The 21,271-nt window shown below is 38.9% G+C and overlaps 1 protein-coding gene across 3 annotated transcripts in view; it reads left to right on the plus strand.

Annotated features, from left to right (window-relative positions):
* SIK3 (SIK family kinase 3) overlaps positions 1–21,271 on the plus strand; it is a 279,460-nt gene that overhangs the window by 220,257 nt on the left and 37,932 nt on the right. For all 3 annotated transcript variants that reach the window (XM_036744847.1, XM_036744846.1, XM_036744848.1), the window contains exons 5-9: positions 3,193–3,317; positions 3,839–3,962; positions 19,939–20,057; positions 20,580–20,690; positions 20,842–20,985. In XM_036744847.1, coding sequence (XP_036600742.1) covers positions 3,193–3,317; positions 3,839–3,962; positions 19,939–20,057; positions 20,580–20,690; positions 20,842–20,985 — 623 coding nt within the window. The remainder of the gene's footprint in view (positions 1–3,192; positions 3,318–3,838; positions 3,963–19,938; positions 20,058–20,579; positions 20,691–20,841; positions 20,986–21,271) is intronic.

A 21,271-nucleotide genomic window follows, 5' to 3' on the forward strand; every position in this document is an offset into this window, starting at 1 on the left:
TAAACAAAATTGCCTGTTTTAATTTGTGTGATCCTCTCTATTGCTTGTGTAATCATAGACTCTTTTCCATTTGAAGAATGTATCCATAGATCCAAATGGTAATTTCTTCCTTATTCCTTTAACTTTTTTGTTATGTTACCTTTTATATTTAGATTATGTTATCTCTTTGGAGCTTATCTTGGTGTTTGATGTGAGGTGTTGGTCTAAATCTAATTTCTGCTCAACTACTGTTCAGTTTTCCCTATAGTTTTTCTCAGCTAAAAAGTTCTTTTGCTAGTAACTGAGATCTTTGGGTTCATCTAACCTTATACTATTGGGTTTTTTGCTTCAGTATATTGTATATCTAATCTGTTCCACTGATTAATCTTTCTCTTTTTTAACTGGTAGTAAATCATCGTAATGAGTATTGCTTTGAGAACCAGTATTGATAGATAATCTCCCCCCCCTCCCCAATCATTCAACCTTCCCATTATTACCCTTGAAATTCTTGACTTTCTGTTCTTCCATATGGATTTCATTATTTTTCTAGCTATATAAAATAATAATTTGGTAGTTTGATACAGGATTGAGTAAGTAATTTAGGTAGTATTGTCATTTTTCTTATACTGACACAACTGTGAACAATTAATGTTTTTCCCCCATTTACTTATGTCTGTCTTATTTCTGCAAAAACTGTTTTATAGTTAAATTTAAATAGCCCCTGGGTAAATATTGGAAGTTGTGCTCCCAGATATTGTATAATTTTGATAGTTATTTTGACTGGAATTTCTCTTTCTAGCTCGTATGCCGATGGCTCATATGCTTATAGAAGCATGTGCCTATGCTTATTCTCTCAATTTTTTCTTTGTCTTATTGCTATAACTAGTATTTCTAGCACTGTGTTAAATAGTAATGATGATAATGGGCATCTTTGCTTTATCTACAGTCTTATTGGGAAGGTCTCTAACTTTCCTCTATTATATGTAATGTTTACTCTTGGATTTAGATAGATATTATTTACTATATTAAAGGAAAGTCTTTTTTCCTGTGATTTCTAGAGTTCTTAATAGAAATAGGTATAGGATTCTGTCAAAAACCTATTGAAATTTTTTCATTTATATTATTCATGTAGTTTAGTATATTTATAGTTTTCCTTATGTTGAACCAACCCTTTATTCCTGATATAAACCTAACCTGGTCGTAGTGCTAAAGTAGTAAAGCACCCTGTGGGAGAGACAGGAGGCAGCATTTTCTAGGTGTTTAAGCCATCATCACTACCACCACCTTGATCTCTATTTCCCCCTTAGACTGCTAACCAAGAACTTTATGAATAGCATTGTTTTCCAAACCACCGGACTTGCTTCCAGCCCAGCTTCCCCCTCCCTCTCAGTCAGCATTGAGGTGAGAAGTCATTGTGGAGGAGAGGTTCGCTTTCCTCATCATCAGCAGTAGTAACTGCTAACTAGCTACTGCCAACAGGCAGATAAGCACAAGAGCCCAGGAGTTAATGGCGCCCCTCAAAACAGTTCTCCCATTTCTAGCTCAACCTTCATAGTCATCATCTGGGGAAGCACATTCTTTGAAGAAAAGGCCAGCTATCCCTACCTGTTGCTGATCACAGAACAGACAAGCCAGCCTAACTACAGCCATGGGGCACCCCAAGGGAGAGACAGGAAGTAGCATGTGTCAGGCAAGTCAAACCCCCACCTCCGCTGCCCTGATCATCATCTCCTCTCAAACCTTGATGAAGATAGAACTTTGGGAATGGCAGTGCTTCTGGCTCATTGCTGCACAGCCATTGTCCTGGGAAGCAACCCCTTTAGAGAGGTATCTTGGCAACTACTCCTGCAGATGCTACAGCCTCATTTAGTAAAGAACCAGATAAAAAAATTCTTGTCACCAGAGTCCTTGGTACTGTTGAATGGTTCATCCTCAGAACTGATATGATTTTATCAGCGGAAATGATGTTAAAGAAAAGTCATTGCCATCTACTTAGTGTACCCTAGGGACCATAGAACCTTTCCATCTGACTTGCAGCTGGGACTTACCCTGGGTGTTGTCTTCTCCATTAGAATGTGAGCTTCTGGGGAGCGAGATGGTCTGACTTCTCTATCTGTGTCCACAGTGCTTAGCACAGTGATTTACACATGGTAATAAATGCCATGTTCAATAAATAGCTTATTCATTCATTGAAAATAATTTAATATGTTATAGCCTACTTGCTAATGTTCTATTTAAATCTTCGCATCATTGTTCATTAGGGATATTGGTTTGTAATTTTCTTTGCTTTTGTCTCTCTCTGGCTTAGTTATCAAGATCACATTTGTACTGTAGAAATAGTTTGGAAGGGTACCCCCCTTTGTTAATATTACAAGTAGTTTATATAATATCAGAAATAATTATTCTTTGAATGCTTGATAGAATTCATTTGTGCAGAAGTAGATATCAGGCATATATTTTCACACAACCCTGGGGTCATGGCACAGTGGAATGTGTGCTGAATTTGGAATCAGAGGATCCAGGTCCAAATCTTGTCTCCTCCCCTTATTCTCTGTCCTGCTGTTCTTCACACGGCATTCTTTTTCCTGTGCTGTTACACACTGTGTCTCCCATGCCCTCCTTACCTCTTCTTCATAAAATCCCCAGTTTTCTATCAGTCTGACCTCAAATGTTACTTTCTAATGGAGGCCTTTCTTAATTCCCCTACTGATTCCCCTCCTAAAATTGCCCTGTTATTTTTATATTTTATGTATTCTTCTTTCCCTTGACTAAACCTAAGCTTTTTAAGGGCAGGGACTTTGCATTGCTGTCTCCAACCCCCTCGCCCAGCACAGTATCTGGGACACAGTAGACACTTAATACATGCTTATTTTCACTGGTCAGTTAATGAATGATCGATGTCCATGTGATCTTCGGCAGGTCACAATCTCTCTAAGCCTCAGTTTCTTCCATTATTAAATGAGGGAGTTAGACCAGATGTCCTCCATAGTCCCAGCTTTAGTTCTACAATCCTATGGTCTACATTTCTCGATTTATCTTTCAGCCTTTAGTTTAAATGGTTGACTATCAAAATAAGATTGCTTTGACTTTTTTAAACTTTATCTTTATAAGATGACTTTGAAGTTTACTGAGGTAAAGTTCTTCTCTTATAGAAACTGGACTTTGTTTCTAGAACAAAAGTAACAGTAATTGCTCCTCTCAATTATTTTCCAGATTTTGGGTTCAGTAACATTTTTACCCCAGGGCAGTTACTGAAGACCTGGTGTGGGAGTCCCCCATATGCTGCCCCTGAGCTCTTTGAAGGAAAGGAATATGATGGGCCCAAAGTGGATATTTGGGTAAGTTGTTGTTTTGCATAATTAACACAGGGCACACTAATCTTTAAAGATAATGGCCTCACCTTAGAGTACCCTACAAATTCTGTGTTTATAGAAGCAGTGGAATCTTGGTCAAACCTTTACTCTATAGAGCTTGCCTCCTAATACACATCACATATGACCTACCATATGGAAATTCCCTTGCAATTACATAAATACCACAAGTTCTAATTAGTTCAAGTGGTCGCTGTGCCTAGAACAAAGTATAATTCCTTTTGTTGCCATACTCTATACTTGAGGAGGGTAATAGCTAGAAAAATATTTGAAGCATTACATTGAAATGAAAATATATCAGTGCAGGAGAGTTACATGTTCTGAAAATTCAGTCTTGGCACAGACCCATATTAACAGTTTTATTTCTCTAAGAAATTGTTCCATTGTCATGTATATGACTGACTATCATCTTCATGCTCACATTGTATTGGTCTATTTTGTTTCTTTTGTCGTGGGCTAATGATATATACTCTCTGTTTGGGATGCAGAGCCTTGGAGTAGTCCTCTATGTGCTTGTCTGTGGTGCCCTGCCATTCGATGGGAGCACCCTACAGAATCTTCGGGCCCGGGTGCTGAGTGGAAAGTTCCGAATTCCATTTTTCATGTCCACAGGTAAGGGAGTTGGCAGCATGTGCCACAGATGCTGCTTACTAGCACCGAGAATCTGGCAGTGGGGCATAGTTGACAGGAAACTCTCCTCAGACCCCAGTTTGCTGGCTTATTTGCTGCCAGCAATATGACACTTTTTATACTCAGAGTGACTCAGGTTGGAACTGCTATTCACTGAGACCTGGCTTGAAGCTGAGAAGTGACAGCTGACCTTAGTTTTCTGCTTCAAACTCCTGTAGAAATCTGGGATTTCTCATCTTCCCACTCCCTACTCAAATGAACAAATAAATAAATAAGCAGATAGATGGATAGATAGATAGATAGATAAAAGTTTTGAATGAGTATGCAGTAAAGTGAAGAGCTTTGGAAGGTTTTAAGACTGAAAACAGTGGCTGGAATCTAAGGTACTTTACCATTTATCTTTACATTAAAATGCGAGGGTTCCAGAGGAGTTGCAGTGAGTGATGTTTTTAGTTTTGCTGAATAATCTGTGTTCATTTTAAGGGAGAACACAGAAAGTACATATCCGTACTTATTGGCTCAGGCACAAAGTTCCAGACATGTATGTTTCCCCTGTGGGAATAAGTAGAAAAAAATTAGCCATATTTCACTTTTAATGAAATGCCATTTCCTTGGAGTTAATGACTGAAAAATGTGGATCTTTGCTGAACCAGGGAAGAATAGTTTTCCCATTTTGATTTTTCTATGTGAAAGGTAAGGTAGGTCTGACCACCCTAGCCTCTTATGGTCATTAGGGGTCAGCATCTTTCAAGGATATTTATGGAGACAGAGCATAAAAGAACAACTTTTTCTCTACTTCTGTGGTCTCTGTTATATCCCAAGTGAATTCAATGCTGTCATCTCTTTCTTGAGCTACTTTATGCCTAAAAAGAAAGGATATCACATTGGGGCAGAGTGGTGAATTGCTTTGCTTGGGGTCATTCCCTATGTAGGCATCTAGAATTTTTCTTATTCTTCTTGGCTTATTTCCAAAGTTTAATTGGATCTTCTGTCCTCTGTTTGTCTTTCATTTGATAAACATTTACCAAGCACTTGTTTCATGGGCAGTGTGTTGTGAAGAATAGAGAGCTGTATAATAGCTGGAATTTACTGCATATTGTACTGTAAGGTTTGAAAAGCAGTTTAAATATGTTAAGTCATTTGATTCTTACAACAATCCCGTGAGCTAGGTGCTATTATTATTCTCATTTTACAGATGAGAAAACTGAAGTTGAGACAGGTTGTGTGACTTGTCCAGGGTCACCCAGCCTGGAAGTGTGTGAGGCTGGATTCACTCAGGTCTTCTTTGCTCTCAAGTTCCATGTTCTCTCCACTGTGCCCCCTGGTCATTATCATGTGCACAGGTATCTACACTATGCCAGAGTATGTGATAAATATTTATGTTACATGACTATAAACTTAATTCCATCTAGTAAATGAACCTTCTATGTGTGAGACATCAGCAGTACAAAGAAAAAAGTGACACAGCCCCCAGTTTTCTAGGAGTAAGTTTTGCTTTGTCTAAAGCCTGCCGTGATCTGTTGTACTTGGAGCTTATATATTCTGCTATAGCTGGGACAGCTGACACTCCTGAGGCAGGAGAAGCATATGATGCCAGAGTAGCGAGATGCTGTGAGAATTCCTTCAACCTGATACTTCATTGACCTTCTGGACCAGGGCTTCTTCACTGTTTTCTGTGTCATAGACTCTTTTGGCATTCTGGTGAAGACTATGGTCCCTTCTCAGAAGAATCTTTTTAAATGCACAAAATACATAGGATTACAGAGAAACCAATTATGCTGAAATAAAGATGTAATTGTTTTCCCATCCACATTCATGCCCCACCCCCCCACCCCCAAAATTTATCTCTAGACCCCAGGTTAAGAATCCTTGCTGTCAACCTTCACTCATAATAAGTCAAAGGTACCTTCAGTTCCTCACCTTAAAACGTGCTTATCCAATAAATTATTCTGGTATGACCAATCACTAGAATTCATCCATAATGGTTTATCTTAGTGAAATGACTAAACAATTGTGCAGTTGACCTCCCTGTCTGTGAATCAAGATTAACACTGCATTCCTTACACTTAGAGGGAACTAAATGTTTGCATTGTTCATAAGCATTGTTTTTATCAAAAAAAGGTGTCTTGTTCAGGTGAAAGACTTGACAAGCTAAAGCCTTCTGGAATGTATCATAAAACAGGCTGTCTCATCGTGCTCTTCTGACTTCCAACTGTTCATTGATCTGACTACAGTCAGTATGCTTGGTATTGGATTTTTGACAACTAACCATGTTCTTCATAACAAAGTTTTTAAATGTGTACAATATGGACTGATCATCATGGGTCCTTTCAGATTTCTGTTCTACTATGACTGTTTTCTGCATGATTGAGTGTTTTGTGATAGTTGGGAGTAGTAACTGATATAGTTGCTCTTTTATGATGGAGGAGTTATTTCACACATAGTTAATTGGAACAAAAGCTTCAGCATATACACAGTGAGTACAGAAAAGGATGCAAACTTGAAAAGTAAACTTTTGAGGGCTTGAAGTGATTTTTACCTGCTGTCAGCAATATAGGTTGAGTTTGGTATTGCCTGATATCAATAGTTGAATTCCAAGTCATGTACGGGAAAGACATCAGGACAATTTAATGAAAGATAAAAGGGTTAGGTTATTCATTCTTTCCCTCACTTAGTACTACATTTAAGTACGATAGATGTTCCTTGTTTGCATGTAGCCGTCCTAAAGACCCAGAGGTAATCAACTACATTTTCCTGTTTCTGAGCAAAATTGTACCCAGCATTCTCCGGAGAGTTCACTTGGTACAGATGGTACTGAGAGGGTGATTTCGAAGTCTTGGTAGTTGTTTTTTTTTATTGTGTAATACTGCTGAACATAGTGTGACTATAATAATAATCAACATGTGTCTAGCGCTTTAAAATTTGCACAATATGTTGTTTATATTCTTTCATCTGAGCTACACAATAACCTCATGAGTTGGGTATTACATGTAGCTCCATTTCACAATTGAAGGAACTAAGGCTATCAGCGGTTAAGTGACTTGTCTGTGGTCACAAATCAGACGTGGGATTCAAGCCCAGAACATTATCCGCTGTTATACTGCTTGGGTTCTTTTTTGGGGTCAGGATCACAAATGTGAGTGAGGGTTATCTTTTTCTCTACCACTGGAATCTGCTTGTCAGGACACCTGGTTTTGATGATTATCAGTTCTAAGTATTTGGCTGAGCCTCAGTTCCCTCAGTTGTAAAACGAGGATTAATACTAATTATATTACCTTTTCATGCAGTTACTGTGAGGGAAGTGCTTTAGGAAGAGGAGAATTATGTTATAGCATCCATAACTTAACATCGGTGAGTTGAGTCAGCAGGCTTTGTGGTATAGTGGAAAGAATGCCTGGGTTCAAATCCTAGCTCTACCACTTCCTGCCTGTGTGATCTTGGGCAAGTTTCTTACTCTACAAAATGACCCAGTTGCACTAGATGACCTCCAACGTCCTTTCCAGCTCCAAGCCTATGATCTGATGAATGAGTATTTATTAATTAGGCCCTACTCTATTCACTGCAGAGAACGGGGAGGGGGGGAAGAAGACATAATTCTTACCTTCAAGGAGCCTACACCACAATCAAAGGAAGACGTCGCATGTGCAGAAATGGATAGACTAGAAAATGGGATAGAATATTAAATGGTTAGAGTCAGAGTGCATGTTGCGGAGGAGTGGATAGAAAGTTATTCTTTAAGCTAAGAAGTTCCAGGGTCAAGTTACTGTTTCTGAAATGTGCTTGATGCGTAACTCTGAACATGTCGCTTGGCCTCTTGTTCTAGGCAAGTGTCTAAAGACTTTAAGTTGCGTAGAAGGTGTAGACCTGCATTGCTGGAGGTATCCTCTGTGATAGCTTCCTATAACATTGAGTCACCGGTTCAGTCCCTATGCTCTGTGTGTGTGTGTGTGTGTGTGTAGGGAAGTCAGAGAAGGAAAGAGGCAGTATGACTTAGGTTAGGCAGGGCAGGGCCTGAGGAAGGTAGGTACTTATTAGCTCTGTGATCCTTGATGAGTCATTGATTCCCTCTGTGCCTCAGTCTCCTCATCTCTAAAATGAGGAGGTTGAATTCAGTGACTGCTGAGTCCCCGGCTCTAGAACCATGAACTTAGGAACATGAGGACTTCCCAAGGAGATGGTACCTTTGGGACTAAGGGGAAAAATAGTTATGTGAGCAGCCAGGATCGTTAACTCCTATTAGAACAAAATCAACTTTGAAAAGATAGATGAGACTCTGCCATCAGAAACAACTGACCAAAAACCAGATGATTTAAGAATCTCTGGACTATCAGAAAATTACTTTAAAAAAAAACCCGGACACTATATTTTATGAAATCATAAGTGAAAACTGCCTAAACCTATTAGAACTAAGAGTGAAGTAAAAACTAAGAGAATCTGCCGGTTTAAAGAAACCCTAAAATGAAGAGTTCCAGAAATGTCATAACCAGACTCTAGAGGAGAAGTGGGGAACCTTTTAAAAGGATTTGTTCTGTAAAGTTTGGATTTAGTCAAAGGGCTGCACTTGAGGACCTAGAGGGTCACATGTGGCCTTGAGGCCGCAGGTTCTCCACCCCTGCTCTAGAACCTCTTAGCCAAAGAAAAAATCCTTTTGAGTAGCCAGGAAGAAAGAGTCAAATACCTAGGAGCCAGAAATAGGATCACACCAGACTTGGCAGTTTCTACCATAAACAGTAAGAGATCTTACAATGCAATAATCTCTAAGGGTTGTTCCTCTGATTAGAGGGTGGGGCCATAAACTCTAGATCCTCCATTTAAGGAGGGAATTCAGCTCAGACATCTCATTTTTCACCTGGCTACCCTACTTTGGGAGTTAGATTATAAGCTCCTTGAGGGCAGGGACTGTCTTTGTTTTTTCATATTTGTAACCCTAATGCTTAGCATAGTGCATGGCACATAGCAGGTATTTAATAAATGCTTATTGACTGGTTGATGGACTGACAAATTACATATAGATTGTGTTGTATAGATTTATAATCAAGTATAAATTATCCTACAAATCTGAGCATAATTTCATAGAGAAAAAATGGAACTTTCATGGAATATAAGATTTTTCGCCATCCCTACTGGTGAAGTAGGAACTTTAGGATACAAACATGAATCAAGAGAAACCTAGAAAGTAAATTTATTTGAGCAATTAGAAAGGGCTATATGATGATAAAGAACTAACATTCTAATTGGGGAAGAAGAAATAACTGTCCCTTCAGGATCTTAATATCTTATAAAGACATTGAAAGAATTAAATGAGACAAACAGAAGACCTGGGGTGTGTGTTAGTTCTATTCTGATATTTTTAAGAAGAGGAAAAAAAAGGAAGGAGAAAGAAATCCACTAGTGGGCAAAGGGGCTTTCTATTATAATTTGTGTGTGAAAAGAAAAATATACAAAAGGAGCAGAGGGATTGTTAGGCATCAGATGAACTTTGCTTTTATTTGAATTGGACAAAGAGAAATTGAACACATACTCACACACACACAAAGAATCTGGTGCAGAAATACTCAACAGAGAAAAAGAAGTGAGGTGGGGCTGGGGTGAGATATTATGAGGGAGGATGATACCAAAGAGAAAATAGTCGAAAGCAAAACAAAACTTCAGCTTTACAGGGACCCAGAATTAAGGAGTTTCTAAACTAACAGGCAGCAGCTCAACAAATGACAGTATATGATTACAGTGGAATATGATTGTGCTGTAAGAAATGACCAAAAGCGACATTTTCAGAGAATCCTAGGAACATTTGTATGAACTGATGCAGAGTGAAATGAAAGGAAGCAGTAGAGCAATTTATGTAAAAACATTATAAAGAAAAGTAATTTTGAAAGACTGAAGAATTCTGTTCAACACAATGACCAGCCCGAATTTCACAGAACCAGTGAGGAAGCATGCTGCTCATTTAGGTGCACAATGAGATATTTTTAGACATAAGCAGGCAGGAATTTGTTTTGCTTGACTGTACCAATGAAGAGCTACATGAGATAGGTGTTGTAATGGTTAGCATCAGAGAGATATATCATAAGAAAAGGGATAGGCTTGGTTACGTAGTGAGAGCATGGTTTGGCAAATGGACGAACACATCCTTCACTGGTATTCACTTGATGTCAAGAAATCTCCAATATGTTGTATAGACTTCTTTGGAAGATTTATGGGAGAACATGGACAAGAGTCACATTTAAGAGGGCCAGGATGGGTTGTGATCTGCACCATTGAAGAAAGTACCTACCCCTATGAGATCTGAAATAAACTGTAAATCATTATGTAAATGTGAGTTATTAATAATATTAGTAATAGGTACCCAATAAATATTTATTTGAAAATGAACTATTACATCAACCTTCACTTCTTGAAAGCTTACACCAGACTCAGTGTTAAGCAGAAACTATACTTTTAATTGACAAAATTAATCTAGATTGTTTGGTAGTGAGGTTTCACTGATAATTTAATTCTACAATAACCCAGCTCTTAGCACAGTGTCTGGCACATAGTAAAAGACATTTAATGACTGACTGCCTAATCTATATATTGAGAGCTGGAAAGTACCTTAAAAATCATCTAGTACTAGTTTAAGTGAAACCCTCATTTTACTTGCAAAGAAACCGAATCCCAGAGTTTGTGACAGGCAGTACATGAACCTCCACATTTAGACTTTTAATCCAAGGCTCTTTTTTCCTTCAGTAATACTACTTGTTGCAGGATTGGTTTAACAAACTTGACTATTATGTGGGTGTAATTTCACACTAAATATTAATTCCTCTATGTTATATGTTATAGGGCCAAGTAAATGAATTTAGGAAGCTATTTTTTGGTATAAACTTGACTTTGAGTCCCCAAATAAAGTAGTATGGTGATCTCATTGCATTTCTTTTTTTTGTATTACAGTCTTTAAAGTACCCCATTAGGCCTAGATCTGTCAGGGAATTACAAATCAAAATTTGGTATTAGTTGAAGTTTCTGCATGAGATCAACATTAGAATAACCAGTTACACAGCTGCACAGAATAGTGAGGAAGTTTTCTCAGTTCCTTATGCAAGCATATTTTTTTCTTGAGCATTAAACTCACTAATGATACATGAAAGCAACCATCAGAAGCCTGCTTCTGAAAGCCTAGCTTGTTCCTTTGCCCAGAGAACCACCTGTAAGCAAATATAGTGAAGGCAGCCATTTAGCTAAAGGAAAATTAATTTAGAATGAAAAACTGTAATGCCTGAGAGTGCATAGAGATCTCTTGTGGACAATATTGTTGAGTCTTTATTGATTAGACTTCATTGTGACTTAATTAATTCTAATGCTACATAAGCATTTTATTACTGAGAATGCAAGACTTAGCCTTATATAATGCTTCTGGAGAATGCACATTGCAGAGTGTACTACAGCCAAAAAGCCTCCACTTAGAGGAAAACAACTCGGCTTTGATTGTCCATTCACTAGGAACCACAGCATTCTTCGTGGCTAAAATCACTTTCTTCAGAGAGAACTGGGAAAAATCAAGTTGTCATCCCTTTAATCTTCTATAGTAAATGGAGGCCACCACTTGGTCATAGAATCTTAAAATAGAAAAGGACATTAGTTATCTCCACTACTTAGGGTTTTCACACCAGTTCTCTTTTGACTTTTAGTGTATATCCTGCACCTAGAAGAGTCAGAGGCTGTAAATCCCAGTGAAAGCAGTTGTGACCAAAGAATCACAATAAAACAGGCATCATTCTCTATGCAGCCCCATTGACTCAGGCCACCGTGCTGCTCACAGAGCTAGATGGTCACGGGTGAGTGTGGCCTCAGAATTCTCTACTGCAGGGTGTTACCCTTCATTGTTTTCTAGTGAAATGTCTCATCAAAGAGTTGATAAGAACTGACGAGGAAAATAAAGGAAAGGAGAAGGGAAGTACAGAGAATCCCTTGTCTTTTGATTCTCCTGTTTTTTGACTCTGCCATTCTCAGCTCATAAAGATAAGGAAGATTGATTTAGGAAACAACTAGGAAAAAAGTGTCTTTTCCCAGAAGTTACTGGATTCTTTTCCATAGCAGAAAAGTAGAGCTGGGTGGTTAGCCCTGTATACCTAATTGAACCCTCTGGACTGAATCTTTAACCTAGATTTTACTCTACTGCCATAACTTGAATAGGACTAAGGAAAAAACCTTCAAATGAGAACATGAAGATGTTTTCTTTGAGTATCAGGGAGGGGTATAGTAATCAGACCTTGTTCTGGTAGGACGAGGGTCTTTCCAAGGATAGGGCTGTAGGAATTCTAGCCTTCTTAGTTTAAGAATTCTTACTGTGCTAGGATCACACAGTGAAATTGATTGAAAACACTAATTTAAAAGGAACAAGTTTCATTTTTCAAGTAAGTAGAGATTGCTGGGCGAAGCAATTTACCCCTTAGGGGCTTCCATGCTGAAATATTAGTGGCTGAGGTCTGTGGGGTAGTTGGAGTTTAGAATATAGTTTCAGCTTGAATTGTTTGGATTTTAACAGGAGTTTTTGTCCTCAGCCTCATCCTTATTTGCCAAAAGCTCCTGAACTAACTCCCCAAGGATTCTCTTCTCTTCTATGCCTGTCTATCAAATTCACAAGAAAGTTTTTTTTTTAATATTCTGTTCCAGAAAGGTCTGGCTATGTATACATTGGTGGAAAACAGAAGTATTAGGTCTTAAAATTAAATCGAGGCCATCTTATCTGGTTAATGTTGGCAACTGTCCTGTTAGAATTTTTTTTTTTTTACTTTAGTGTGTACTTGATTTGGATTTTTCTTTTTCCTTGCAAAAAGTTGAGAACAAAATACAATGATGGTGAGTTTTCACGTTGTGAGGTTTTGTGTTGGTGTTTAGACTTTTTTCAGTGCCAACACTCACTTGCATCCAAGTTCCAAATATAAAAACCATTTACAAAGAAGGCAGGCTTTAAAAAAAAATGCCCTGATCCTGCCACAGTCAAAATATTCCCATGATTATCTTTTGGTTGAGCAGTCATTGCTAAAGAATTAAAAGGTAAATCACAAAGAAACAGACAGAGATAGTTTTTGACCAAGGTAGTAGGTGTTATTTAGAAAAAGGTTTAGACAGAGCTAGGAAGTGTCACCTGCCTTAGTACCTAGAGAGGTCTTACTCTGTGCCTGTGGGCTGGGAGAGCTGGGAATGGCCTTCAGTGGAACCCTCAGTGCACATCCAATAAAAGTAAGCTACTGACGTCAGCCATCTGTTAAAGTCAAACCTCTTCCATGTGGTCACTGTTCTGACATCTAAACAAAGTAAGCATGTGTTCTTAATACTGAGAATGAGAGCATATAAATAATATACTCACATTTCACTTGCCAACATACCGGCACATTTTAAGACTAAATAAAGGTCAAGTTCCTTTACACAAATTATAAAGTACTATCTAAAATTTTCTTTTAAAATGAAATTTTATTATATTGTTTTTTTACTTGGAGTAATGAATCTTATCAGTATTGTTTATTACTTGGAGTAATAAATCTATCAGCTTTGACTTGAAAGATTTTCAATATCATGGTCAAATCCAAAATATTTTTATTATATACATTTTTGAATGATTAAAAAGATTTCAAGGCCCCAGACAATGGCTGCCATTGTTTCAAGTGATAGCCAGTACAACTAAAGAATTTAGGCAATCACTCAGGCTTTATGATAATGAAATTTGAACTGTAAATAATATTTCTTTTATTTTGCCTGGATACCTACAAAAATCAGACCTGATTACACTTAATATGACAGGTAAACTCCATAGCAGGACTTTCCTCCCTGTCCTGAGTTCATCATCCAAGATAGGTTTGACTGTTCTCTTTTATTTATCAAACATATTATGTTATCTTATTTTTTCCTTGCCAGTTCCTAGGCTTTAGAGTGAATTGAGAATAGAGGAGTAGTCAATAATTATTCTTGTTCTCATCATTTAAAATGTTAATGCTATTTAGACTTCTTTTTTTGTTTTATAAACAATAATCCATTTTCCATAGGAACAGATGTTTTAGAGATTTATTAGCCACTTTATTTGTTTCCTTCTGTGTTTTTTTTTTAGACTAGAGCTCTCTTTGAAGTTTAAACCACTTTGAAGAGAACAACATTGCTAGGAAGTTTATTAATAATATAAATGTAAAAGTCTTGAGCTGAGCTCTCTGGAATCATTTTTAATAAATCTGGTAGTTACTAGGAAGGGTTCTTGAGAAGCTTGTCTTCACCCTTCTTCCAAATAAGAAGTTTGAATTTGCTGGGTAATTACCTCTCACTTCCCTCCCCTTTCATTCCTCCTGACAAACAGATGCCTGGTGCTTCCCTCAACCCTGAGTAGTTTCATGTGGCCTAAAAGAATCTATGACTCTATTTCTTCCAAGGCCACTCCCTCTGCCCACAGAGCTAGAAATAGCTTCTGTGCCAGGTCCCATTAGTTGGCAGCACATAAAAGGCTTGAGGGACAGTTGGCCTCTCACTCCATCATAGGAATCAACTTTGGGAACCTTATGGTTGGATTTCCCAAATTTCCACTACCCCTTTTTCCTTACTATTTTTCAGGAGGGAAATCTACTGTTTCTAGTCTTCCATTACTTCCTTCATCATTCTTTCAGTAATCAGACTACATAAGCCAATCTGTTTTCATTTTAGCATGTGTATTTCTCCCAGCTAATTTGCCAGCCCAACAGAATCCTGCTTGTCTTCTCACTGTGACTTTTAGCTCCATTATTCACTTACTTTGGAGCTAGGCTTTTCAACTAGTCACATAGCTACTTGTGATCATCAGCTTACCCAATTTTATTCTCTAGGATCTTGAAACCAGAAGAGACCTTAGCAATCATAGAGCCAAGCACCCTCATTTTACAAATGCAGAAGTTGAACATCAAAAAGTTAAATTGATTTGCCTGCCACACCTCTAGTTAGTGTCAAAGAATGGGACATCTTTGGATCTCCCATTGGGAGACCTGTATCTCCCAACTCCGTGTCTGGTTTGCAGGACCATTATATAGGGACCTGAAAATAGTAGTCCTGTACAAGCCTACTGATAGATTTTTAATTACTTTCTCCAGAATTCTTTTTCCTCATCTTGTTGCTCTTCCCTTTTGTGCCTTTCCCCAGCTCTGTTTCCTTTAGCATGCGAAGGAAATGGCATTGGAGAGGATGTTTTTTGGAGAAATGTTTTTCATTGCCAAAGGTTGTTTCAGTTCACCACATGATAACTGTCATACTGTGACCACATGTGGACATTTTATCAGATGGAGTGTTGCTCACAAATTCCTTCGATGCACAGTAGCAACCACGCTAGTCAAAGAATTCTAACTTCTGTAGGGGACATCAAGGTCATCTGGTCATGCCTTGTGCCTCTAAGAAACCTTCCGAGATAGATAGATGATTGTCTGACCTATCTTTACTCAGAGATAATCCCATGGTAGCCTCTTCTAAAGTGCAAACTTAGAAATTTAACGTTTGGACAGAACTTTAGAGGTTATTTAATCTTACTGCCCACTTAATATAGGACTATCCTCTATATTACCCATAATAATCATTTAGCCTCTGCTTGAGCATTTCCATTTAATAATTTTTGAGGTTCCATTATTACATTCACTCATCAGAAAGTTCCTTCATATTGAGTCAAAACCTTTCTTCCTATAATTCTACTCATTGTCCCTCAGTTTTGCCCTCAGGAGCAACTCAGAGTATCCCGTCTACTTGTACGTGGCAGCCCCTAAAATACTTGAAGAACCTATCCTGACTTTCCTTGCCTCCTTTTCTTTTCGAGGCTAAACATCCCAGATCTTCTGGCTATTTCTCATGTGATAGGGTTTCCAGGTTTATCCTCATTAAGCTCTTAGAGTAATTATCCCCCTTGCTTGTGGAAATTAGGAACTATCAGCATATTTTACATTATAGTCCTAATGAATTTGAAGGCAGTGCAGTATAATGGTAGAGGGTCACCTTGGAAATTAGAAAACAGGGTTCAAGTCGTGCCTCTGACACATACTAGCTGTTTGACCTCTCTGTACAAGCAGAAACTCTCTAAAACAATGAGTTACAGCTCTCTTGCTGAGATGCATTAATACAGGGTGCTCCCCACACCATTCAAATCACAGGTCTGGGTTTTTAAGAACTTTTTCCCCACTCCCACCCTCCTTCCTCCAGATTCCTCCTTTTCCAGGCTAAATATTCTGAAACCCATAAGGAAACAACTATCAGGATCATAGATTCCTCCAAGCCCTTATCTACCTAGCCCTCCTTCCACCTTTGATTCTTATCCCAGGAAACTCCAACTTTAAGACACCGCACCCAAGGCAGCTCTCTCAGTCATCCAGATGCCTGTCAGAATACTGAGGTAGGACGCAAACCGAACATCCTCTTGTTAACAGTCTGCTCTGGTATATTGGGTTTCATTGGAGCCGCGGTGATTTTCTCTACAGAGACGGCTTGGCGTCTCACATGGAACAGATGAAAGCAGCCCTCTGAAGGGGGACTGGTGCTCTGGCCCTCACTCAGAGAGCATGTTCCTGAGGAGGAGCCCTGAGCTTTTCATTTTTATTCATCGTCAAGGCCCTGCCCTGCCCTCGGGAGGAAGCAAGTATGGGGGCAGTTTCTTAGCATCTGGAAAAGTTGGTGTTTTGTTCTCTTTGATCCAACACTCCAATTTCTTTTCACCTATTTGGATATCTTACAGGTTGATTTTGTTCTTAGGAGAATTTCCATTTTTAGCTATAGTTTATTCTCCTTTTTAACATTGAAATAAAGATCAAATTGATACACTGTTAAACACTCAGAAAGTATAAGTTGATAATGGTCATTTACTTTTTGATGGTGACATCATTCCATAGCCTGCTGTATTTCATTTTCTTATTACTTAAGAAAAATGTTAAGTTCATAGTGATCACTTATGTGCTGAATATGCTGAATATGGATCTTGCCCTTTATAGGGAGTCTCTGCAATTGAATAAGTTACAAACTATAAATTAAGAGAGTAATGGTGTTTATTTTTTGGGTGATGTTGCTTGGGAAATTTCACTTCCAGCCACAAGTCTGTATTTGGTTATTCTGCAAAAGTAGTTTCTTCTAAGGCTAGTGAGGTTTAGCCCTAAGGTGCTAAATTCTGGACTGAAATTGAAAGAAAATAGAGGAGTGCCATCTAGAGGTTTAAAATACATATGTGATCCTTCGGCTCTCATGGCTTTCTGAATGAAATACAGTATTTCCCCCCAAATAATTGCAGACCCCAGAATATGCCTGTCAATGGCATTTCTCATCCATATATAGAGAAGCTGTAATTGTGGGTTTTAGATTGGCTGGCCCAGAAACATAATATAAGTGGGAATAAAAACTTAATGTTGCAGGAAAAGGCAGTTACTCTATTCTGTAGGAATGTAGGAACTACAGCCCTAGTGACCAAAACTGTGTTTTAAATCACAGAGCATGGGCAAGTTTCAAATGCCTGGTATGCAATCGGTGTAATAAAGCTTTGTGGGGTTTTTAAAATGTTTTTTTATTATTTAAGGTTAGAATAAATTAAAAATTAGAGGTAATATCATCGTTCATTCTTTTGAAGATAATTGTATACAGTATTATGAAAAGAGATTATACTGCATAGATGATTTCATCTCAAAAACAAAAGATAATAAACAGTCACCAAATTCCTGTTATGTGCCAAGCACGGTGTTAAGTACCAGGGATGTACAAAGACAAAAATAAAAACAGTCCCTTCCCTCAAGGAGCTTCCATTCTACCTGGGGAAGAAATATACATGTTTAATGTATACGTATACATTAAGTAAATGTGAAATACGTATACATGTGTGGCACCAACATCTGAAAAGATTAGGAAAGACCTCCTGAGGAAGGTGGCACTTGAGCTGAGCTTTGAAGTATGTATGGCTAAAGATTCTAAGGGGTGGAGTTCACAGGGGAGGACTTTTCAAGCATAGGGGACAGCCTGTGCTGAGAAGGAATGGAATGTCATGAATGAGGATGAGCAAGGAGGCTGGTCTGACTGGACAATAGAGTTGTAGGGAGGAGGGTGTTGTGTAAGAAGCCTGGAAAAGTAGCCTGTAGCCAGGTTATGGGGATCTTTGAATACCAAACAGAGGAGTTTGTATTTGATCCTGGGTCAGTCAGGCATGCACCGTGCTAGACACTGGGGGTACAAACACAAAGAAAGAAACAATCCCTGCTTGCCATGAGCTTGTATTCCAATGGGAGAGACAGCAAGTACATATGAAAATATGTACAGCATAAAGGTTAAATTAATAAATTGAAATATATAAAATAGGTAAGGACAAGGTAGTTTGGGAGGGAAGGAGCTAGCAGTTGAGGGGATAAGGAAAGACTTCATGTAGTAGATGGTGCCTGAGCTGAAACTTAGGGAAGAAAGGGGCTCTGTGAGAGAGAGGTAAGGAAGGAATTGGGGGATAGCCTATGCAAAGGAAGAAGGAAGGGAATCAGCTTTCATATAGTGCTTACTATGTGCCAGGCACTGTGCTAAGCACTTTTACAGATATTATCTCATTTGATAGGAGATAGAGCTCCATGAATGAGGAACAGAGAGGCCAGTTTGCCTGGATTGCTGAGTACAGGAGGGGGAGTACTGTTCATTGAGGCTGGAAAGATAAGTTAGAACCAGGTTGTGTTGGAGTTCTAAAAGCTAAACAGAGACATTAAGAAGCAACTGAAGTTGGTTGAATGGGGCGGGGTGTCAGATGGTCAGATGTGCACTTCAGGAAAATTACTTTGGCATCATGGCATAGGGTGGACTGGATGAAGTAAAGAGAGACTGGAGGCCAAGAGACCAGTCAGAAAGCTGGAGTCAGGAAGACCTGAGTTCAGATACAGCCTTAGATACTTACTATCTCTGTGACCCTGGGCAAGTCACTTAATCTGTTTGCCTCAGTTTCCTCATCTGTAAAAATAGGGATAATAATGGCACTTGTCTCCCCAGGGTCATTGTGAAGATCAATTGAGATAATAATTGTAAAGTGCTTAGCGCAGTGCCGGGAAGATAGTAAGCACTGTACAAATGTTAGCTTTTGTTACTGTTGTCATTACTTCTCAGAACACTTTGACGTGCTTTCTCATTTTACAAACACTAGACAATGAACAAATGAGTTGCATTAAATGAGATTCTCGCAATAATCCTTGTAAGAGAGTATCTGCTTATTAAAGGTGAAGAAACTGAGGCCCGTAGTCATTGGGACTTGCTCAAGTTCACTCAGAAAGTGAGTAGTAGAGCTAGAATTCAAACTCAGATTCTTAAGCCAGGGTTCTTTCTACTGCTACATGATTTATAATAAAATGTCCTAAAGAGTCAGGGTGTCTCTTTACCTCTACATGCCACACACCTTCAAGTGGCTATTCACTGGGATACTTAGAATCTTCATGAGTTCTGGGGAAGTAACCCATAGCTTGGGATTTAATTCACTGCCTCTCTCTGTCCTTGCATATTTGCTCCACACTGCGCCATCATAAACCTTTAATTCCCTGGGTTTTAAGATTAATATACCCTGAAAAACTAATAAATTCCTGAGCCAGAAATTTGATACTGTTCAAATATATGTATGAGGAAAAGAATGGATATGTTGAGAAATGTCAAGAGACCAGAGATCTCTGAAGACACTCAGCCTCACATTGTCTGGATTGAAAGGGGCCAGAGAAAGCGTGAAGAAATGAAATATCCAAAAATTGTTACCCAAACAAATTGTAGCTAGTAGCTTTATGCCTCCTCAGATGGGCTTTTAATGAAAATACCAACAAGTAACCAAATGGACTAATTTGAATTTCAAACCCTTTGATTGAGTAAACTGTGAAATGGCAGAAGCCCTGGAGTAAGGACCTTGGCAACTTCACAAATTGAAATTAACTATAGTTCCTCAATTCTTTGGAATTTTTCCCCCTGAACAAAAAATAAATAGCTTGCTGTTTTTGTCTTGCAGAATGTGAGCACTTGATCCGCCATATGCTGGTGTTAGACCCAAGTAAGCGCCTCTCAATGGAGCAGATCTGCAAACACAAATGGATGAAGCTGGGAGAGGCCGATCCCAACTTCGACAGGGTGAGCTCCGCACCATCTGGCTAGGGGTGGCTATAGTTTCCTCGCTATGTTTTTGTAATCAGGCCATGACCTGTAAAGGTAGGAAGTGGAATTAAGCTATTGTGTAATATTGGGGGAGCAAAGTGGAGCTGGCAAGATGGGATATTAAAGAGCATTCAAAGAGCAGGGCAGCTGAAGTGCTCTGTACATTAAGCTCCTAATTCTTGTTCCCTGGCACTTGATGGGGTACACAGCCTCTTGCTTTAGTTCACTGAATCTGTTTCCCCTTTATTTCCATCATTTCAGTCAAAATGATTTATACATAAACATCCTCTGCACTTCTCTCAAAAAAAAATAGAGCACAGGACAAACTGTCCACAGCTGGAAACTTTTATTTGCAGAGGTGTCTCATTTCAACATTATCCTTGGCAAATGTGCCGAACTAGCATATTTCGCTATCAAGTGGCGTGAAGGGCACTCTTGTTTAGAGTGCTTACCTGAACAATTTAAGGTTTGTAACTTACCTTTCTATATGTCTTTCAGTTAATAACTGAATGCCAGCATCTGAAGGTAGAAAGACAAATGGAGCCTCTGAATGAAGATGTTTTGTTGGCCATGGTGGAAATGGGACTGGACAAGGAGCGAACACTACAGGTAACTCTACAGGGATTGGAAAAGAGGGGAAGAGATATGGTTTACATCTTTTCTTTTTTCTACCCAGAGGCTTTTATGCTTCAGTGTTGCTAATCAAAGAGTTTAGATGATGACATATTATTTCATTGGCCTTTTTCTGTTCTCTTGGCAGTCATTAAGGACAGATGCCTATGATCACTACAGTGCTATCTATAGCCTACTATGTGATCGGCTTAAGAGACATAAGAACCTGCGTATTGGAGCACCTCCCAGTGTACCTCGGACCGTGACCTTCCCAGCACCAGCCACTATCCAGGTGAGCAGTAACCTTAGTGTACTTGGTCTAAAATAGGCAATACCCATCCCAAGAGTAAGGTTAGGCTCTTTCTGCCTAAAAGCAGATTGGGGCTGAGCCAAAAGAGCTACAATCAGCTACAACCAATTAGACTTTTTTCCCCACCCTCATCCTACCTCTCCCCTTTCTTCCACTCACACCCCCCCGCCCAAGCCATAGACCTTGAAGGAGGAGGGTTAAAGGCTAGGCAGCCAGCATTATATTTGGTTACAAGATAGTGTTTTCAATATGATTGGGAGGGGTTCTT

Source organism: Trichosurus vulpecula, chromosome 2 (assembly GCF_011100635.1).
Source record: "Trichosurus vulpecula isolate mTriVul1 chromosome 2, mTriVul1.pri, whole genome shotgun sequence".
Classification (NCBI taxonomy): Eukaryota; Metazoa; Chordata; class Mammalia; order Diprotodontia; family Phalangeridae; genus Trichosurus; species Trichosurus vulpecula.